Source organism: Balaenoptera ricei, chromosome X (assembly GCF_028023285.1).
Source record: "Balaenoptera ricei isolate mBalRic1 chromosome X, mBalRic1.hap2, whole genome shotgun sequence".
Taxonomy (NCBI): Eukaryota; Metazoa; Chordata; class Mammalia; order Artiodactyla; family Balaenopteridae; genus Balaenoptera; species Balaenoptera ricei.
Window position 1 is genome coordinate 63,235,350 of NC_082660.1, and position 6,239 is coordinate 63,241,588.

Consider the following 6,239-nt stretch of genomic DNA (forward strand, 5'->3'; position numbering starts at 1 on the left):
CCACTCCCAAATCCCAGAGACGAGTGTTGCTGTCTACTTATTCAGAACCTAACCTTTTGTGTAGCAAGGGGAAAACATATCTCAAGATCGTTCCTTGAAGTGTGACTAGACGTGATGGCTACTTACACCACCCTACTCAAACCCCAAGCCAACAAGAAGCACACACAGGGCACAGCAGATACTTTTGTGGTGACGGGAGCAAACAAAGGACACTTATCTGAAGCTCTCCACACTGAAAGTCAGGCTCCATATCATCTCTAGCAAGCAAAGAACAAGACATAATTTCTATTTCTAGTTTCTTTTAATAATAATTTTTTAAAAGCCAGTGAGCAGCTACAGATACAGTTAAAAAGTAGACGAGTGAAAAAAAGAAAAAAGACAAGAAAGAGCAGACACATCCTTCACTCCACAATAAATACAGAGCTCTATCTGTGTTCCCCCACCAACATCCCATGGGAAGCCTAGCTCTCTGTGTGGTCAGGAGTACTCTCCATTATTGTGCAGGAAGAACAGACAGCATTCAGGTGTGATGATGTCAAATCGAATGTGTACAGGCACTGCTGAGATCCAGGTCTACAGTTTTGGCCCTAGACTTGAGTGGGGGTTGGTCACTCTTAACCTCTTCCAGGCTGTGCTGCATCCCATAGCCGAAGTAGATAGCAAACCCTAGTAGGGAAAGGTAGCTGTGAGGTAGGGAAAATAGTGGCCTGTAAAGGCTTAATAGGGCTCCTACTCAAGACCAAGAGGGAAAGGAGGCAGGAAAGGAGACCCGAGAGGCCTACTCTTCCCAAGTGGATACCTACCAATCAGCATCCAGACCCCAAATCGGGCCCAGGTGCCAGCTGTCATCTGCATCATAAGGTAAATATTCACAAAGATGCTCACTAGTGGGAGGAGAGGCAAAGCAGGTACCTGGGAACAAAGCAAAATCTTCTTTGTACAGACCACAGGGTGATATAGAAAGAGATCCCTAACCTACTCAAGCCAGGAAAGGGAGAGTCCGACTCCTACTCATGCTGTGTATTTCAGTGTCCATTCACGTAGTGTACCTCATATGGGACTCCAAGCATATGCAGAATTTGTGGAAATGGAACAGGAAGGGTCAGAGAAGACATCTTTGGCCTAGGTATCTCCTATATCTCTCCCTTCTTGTCCAATGAAAGAATATGTATGAGACTGCAAGGTATCTGGAACCTATTCTTCCAAGATGGGTTGGTGGAGGGGAAAAAAAGAGGTCATTTACCTTAAAGTGGAGTGGAGTGGAGCTCTGTGGCTGTCTCCAGATGACTCCAGTGATCCCAGTAATGAGCGTCAGGAGCAGCACAAACACTGCAATCCACAATGGGTCTCCAGAAAGCAGTGGAGTGGACCACTGGGCCAGCACCAGGCAAAGGACACTCAGCAGTAGAGCTTCAAGGGTCAAGTTGAGAAACATCAAAACCAGTTCTTGAGAGCAACATATTAAGACATTAGGCACCCCATTGCAAGGAGGGTCACCCTCTCTCAGCCACCAAATGCCACACACTCCCCTCCTTCCCATCGTGCTGACCCAAGAGAAAAATGCCAATGCTCACCAAGCAGTGAGGAACAAACATAGACAACTTGGCCAGAGAGTGGAGTGGGGATGGAGTTGAGTGGACAAAATAGTCCCTGTAGGGTCAGCTTCTCTGCTTCATGGATCTTCTCCTTCTGCAACTCCACTTCACCTTCCTCATTCCTCATGTCCTGGTCAGGCTGATACCTGAGACAAGAGGAAGATGGCAGTATTAAGAACAACCCTTGACCACTATACCATCTTCTCCCAGGCAGCTTAACCTTCCTCGTCACCATTACGGGTAGCCACTCTTTTTGGCAGGGAGGGATATCCGTATTCCTCAAGGAAAGTCAGAATGATGAAGGAAGAGGAAGAAGGAGGAGCAGATCCCCATCACTCCTCATCTCAGAATCAAAACCCAAACCACAGTATGCAGAGGAAAGGAGTCTCACCTGAGGATGAGAACACAAATAGCCACCAGGGAGTAAGCAAGCAGGGTCCCAATTGACATGAGGTCCACCAGATCAGTGAGTTCAAAGAGGAATGCCATGAATGCTGAAATTGATGGGCAGAAAACATGAGCGAAGGCAAGAGCAAAGTGAACGGAGTTGGTGAAACAACGAGGGGAAGGGCAAAGACGAGTTTTCACCTGCGATTATGCCAGAGACCACAGTGGCCACGATGGGGGTGTGTGTGCCGGTGTAGATCCGGGCAAGGACGCGAAACAGGAGGCCATCCTCTGCCATCGCGTAGATCACCCGAGGCATGGGGAACATAGAGCCCAAGAGGCTGGAGAGAAGTACGCCCAGAGCGGCGTTGACTGGGCATCTCTCTCCTCAAGACTGTGAGCTTAAGGAGTCTCCACCTTCTGCTCCCAGCCGTTCTAGGGACTTCTTAAGGGCCTTTTAAGGGGTATTCTCTGGTGTGGAATGCTATCACCCGAGACTCTGACAGCAGAGGAGAACAAACGTTTGACACTGACCTGGTAGAAAGAGCACAGAGGGATCCGATGGCTACAACATAGCGGGCAGGGGCCCATCCAGTATAGAGAAAGGCCTCAGGCAAGGGGCTCTCGGGTTGAAGCTGGTAGTAAGGCATCATGAGCGTGAGTGCCGAAGAGACACCAAAATAGGCCGAAAAGCAGACGAAGAGTGAAACCACAATGCCTGTGGGGATGGAACGCTGGGGATTCTGGGCCTCTTCCCCTACAAGAAGGGGCACAAGGTTCTGAATCAGAGAAGCAGGCTCGCTCCTCTACCACTCCAACCCACACGCCGCCTGAGCACACGCAGATGCCCAAGCCCCAGATGGAACGGAATGACTGTGTTACCAGTGGTAGCAATACAGTCGAAACCAACAAATGCATAGAAACAGGTCGCTGCTCCACGGAGAATCCCCTCGAAGCCGAAAGGCACAAACCCTCCAGAGCCCAGAGGGCCCAAGCTAAAGTGAAAGAAGGGATAGAAAAGGTAAGAGCGTGTTCAGCCAACTCTTGTTCCTTTTCTCTAAGGCCCAACTATTTAGCTGAGCCTTCAAGGCCTAGGCTCCCATTCCTCCCCACTGCCAATCCAGAATCCCTCGGCGCAGATCCCTCTGTTCCCCGTCATGCTCCCAGCTCTGCATCTCCTGAATCTCCTAACCTATAGGTGTCATTGAGTCCAGCCACGGCCAGTTTGTAGTCCTCTTCTGTGAGCTTCCAGTTGTGCAGATCTCCCTTAATGAAGCCAGAGATGATGACAAAACCGAGAACCAAAAGATTCACCACCGTGAACACTTTGGTAACCAGGGCCGACTCACTAGCGCCCAGAGCCAGCAATCCTGTGGGAAAGAAAGGCCTCAGTCCAAGCTTTGTTTTCCTTGCCTCTAAGTGCAGACCTTTCCTTCCCAGCTTCTTCTTTCTCACTGCTCTCACCTCCACAAGCTCCCAGGCCTGGTCCCCACTAGCCCCACCCCCGTCGCTGTCCCTGTCCCTGTCCCTTGCCTCACCGGTGAGCAACAACACAAGGCCCATAGCAAAAAAGTCTGGATATTCTGCGAGGACATGGGGAACGTGCAGTGAGATGCTCCCCTGCAGGGTCTGAGAGATGTGGTTCCCAATCAGGTTGTCAAAAGCTGAGCTCCAGGCCCGGGCCACACTGGCTGTACCTGGTGGACCAGAGGCAGAAACATGGGGTCAAGTTTCCTCTCTCCTCTCCTCCCTCCCCCAGACCAGTCTCACAAGAATACCTGCTATTTTCGCCTATTCTTACCTTTTAAGAACCAAAGCCAGTCAATTAAGGACACCAAGACAGAGGTAAGTAGAACAAACAATTTCTCCACACCTTCAACCCTCCCAGCCCCCCAACAAATACACGCATTTATGGATATTTAAGTCCTGCGAATGATGAACACCTCACTTCACCATTCCACCCAGATTTCCTGACTCCGTGCCCCTTCACTGGCTGTGCAGTTCCCCCCTGCCCCACCATCTCACCGATGACATAGGAGAGGATGAGGTTCCAGCCAGTGGTGAAGGCCCAGAGTTCACCCACAGTGACATAGCTGTAGAGATACGCAGAACCAGAACGGGGAACCCGAGCACCAAACTCCGCATAGCACAGCCCAGCCAACATAGAAGATAGGGCGGCCACCAAAAAGCAGATCACAATGGATGGTCCTGCTTTATCTTTGGCCACCTCGCCAGCCAGGACATACACGCCTGCACCCAATGTGCTGCCCACACCTAGGGCCACTAAATCCAGAGTGGTCAGGCATCTAGCAAGGCGAGTCTCAGCCATGCCTGGCTCCAGTGTACGTCTGCGTACCAGCTTTTGACCAAATCTGCAAAGCGCCTGCCACAGCATTCTAGCTGGAATTGAAGAGGATGCTAGGAAGGATCTGGTGAAAAACAAGACAAAAGACCTTCAATAGGGCTCATTATCCCTAAGCTCTAAGAGTGAATTACAATACCCACTCCACCAAGTAAAGGAGCTGGGGGGGGGGGGGGGGATGGGAGGAGGATGTTGAAGGGACAAAGGCAAGTCACTTTTCCTCTAACCTCAGTTTCTTCATATGCAAGTAGGAATAACATACCTCACAGGTTTGTGGAAGGACTCATTTCAGAAAAGGCATGTGAAAGCTCCCTACAGTTCAGTGGCCTGGCACCTAGTAGGTGCTCAATCAATATTAGTCTCTTCTTTCTTTGGCGGGGAAACTATAGCGTTTATCCTAGACCCCAACCCAGGAGCCAGAGAAGCTCAATTGTGTCCCTCCCCTGGCCTGTGGCTCTTTGGGGATTAAACAGAACTCAACCCAGGAAAGGCCAGCAGCTCTGCGGAGAACCCCCTTCTCACACCCAATATCCACATTCCTTTTCGGCGCTCGCCCCCAGGGCTTCAAATAAGCAAGGTTCCTAGATCTCCCGGAGGGAGGGGGGGACCGACCTCAGCTACAGATCAAAAGTGAGCACCGACTCAGTTCCATCCCTCCTCTCCAAGCCCACACTGTGTAACTGGCGCTGCCATCGCCCAGGGGGGTAAGCAAATGTTCCCCCACTTCCTCCCGCCCCGCAAGGCTGACCAGCAAGCATCAACAGTGAGGCGGGGCTTCGACATCTAAAGATTTGGAGACGCCCTCCGAGAGGGGCCCCTGAGCAGCCAGAAATTGCTCACACCCGAGAGGAGGGGTTCCGCCCTATGCCCTGCGACTCAGCTCCCAGTTTCTTATGCCCCCATCTAGAAAACGTCTGGGGCTGAGGTGGAAATGGGAGCCTTGGCTCCCAGGGCTGGGGTCTCGCCAGCAACAGGTCACGGCCGTGTTGATGCAACTGCATGCCATGGTTGCCAGAGAATCCTAGGTATGCCCAGACCCTCGCCCGCCCCCTCCGACACACGTGTCGGCCCCCAACGCTTACCGGGGAGCTGTCGCAAGCCCAGGGCGCGGAGCGTCTCGAATAGTGCTCGGTGAGGCTGAGTTCAGCCGAGTTGGGTTGGGGCTGCCGAGTTCGGTTGCGGTTGCCGAGCTCGGTTGCTCAGGCTTCGAAGCTGCTGCTTGGGGTCGTCGCGCGCCAAGCGCCCGTTTTATACACCGGGAGGCGGGGCCGGTAACGTCATGGAATCCCACCCCCAATCCTCCTTGCTACACAGCACACACACACACACACACACACACACACACACACACACACCCCTCTCTCGCCCGCCCTCCCTTCCTCCCTCCCTCCCTCTCTCTGTCTCTCTCTTTCTCCCTCCAGCTTTGCAAAAGGGATTGCGTGGGGCCTGACATTGCTTCGCACTTGCAAAAGCAAGACCAGCGTGGCAGGGAGCGAGGAAGGGGGGAGGGCAGCCTTTTCCCATTCTCCTCGCTCAGCGTCAGAGCCGGACAATAAGAGGCTTCCTGGCCTGAAACCCCAGGGGATTTTCTACCTTTGTGCCTTGATAGTCAGAATCGGTGATTGGCAGGAGTGGGGGAGGGGGGTGAGAGGTGGAGGGGAAAACAGCACCGGGGAGTCTCCAACTCAACTCTCATTCCTACTAAGCTTTCTTTTCTACATGAGGTTACCTCACCCCTGAAATCTTTCCCAAGGACCCTACCAGATTGTGGACAGCCATCTGACGCCAACCCCTCAGCCCTGACCCTCAACTGTGGGTGTTTCCTAATGCAGTCAGCAGGAGAATGGAAGATGATTTCAGCCACCACCTGTACACAGATAATTAATCCCATCTAG

At 52.3% G+C, this 6,239-nt stretch overlaps 1 protein-coding gene across 2 annotated transcripts; it reads right to left on the reverse strand.

Moving 5' to 3' along the window:
* Positions 1-368: 368 nt before the first annotated feature.
* On the reverse strand, positions 369-5,521 carry SLC7A3 (solute carrier family 7 member 3). Of its 2 annotated transcripts, XM_059910171.1 has the most exons (12): positions 5,427-5,521; positions 4,008-4,411; positions 3,521-3,679; positions 3,175-3,352; positions 2,865-2,977; positions 2,517-2,739; positions 2,184-2,323; positions 1,987-2,089; positions 1,575-1,741; positions 1,244-1,410; positions 804-912; positions 369-666 (listed from the first exon to the last, which is right to left on the reverse strand). In XM_059910171.1, the coding sequence occupies exons 2-12, from the start codon at positions 4,375-4,377 to the stop codon at positions 536-538; spliced, it is 1,860 nt and encodes a 619-aa protein (XP_059766154.1). In that variant the 5' UTR covers positions 4,378-4,411; positions 5,427-5,521; the 3' UTR covers positions 369-535. The 2 variants fall into 2 exon arrangements, with proteins under 2 accessions (XP_059766154.1, XP_059766155.1); XM_059910172.1 differs by lacking the exon at positions 4,008-4,411 and having other exon boundaries at positions 5,427-5,464.
* Between the last annotated feature and the right edge of the window lie 718 nt (positions 5,522-6,239).

Bases quoted from the DNA above. Each gene is read 5' to 3' on its own strand.
- SLC7A3 (XM_059910171.1), bottom strand. From the start codon at position 4,377: ATGCTGTGGCAGGCGCTTTGCAGATTTGGTCAAAAGCTGGTACGCAGA. The intron at 3,680-4,007 runs GTGAGATGGTGG...CTGGTCCACCAG, and splicing joins CATCCTCTCCTATGTCATCG to GTACAGCCAGTGTGGCCCGG. The intron at 667-803 runs GTAGGTATCCAC...TTTCCCTACTAG, and splicing joins TGGGGTCTGGATGCTGATTG to GGTTTGCTATCTACTTCGGC.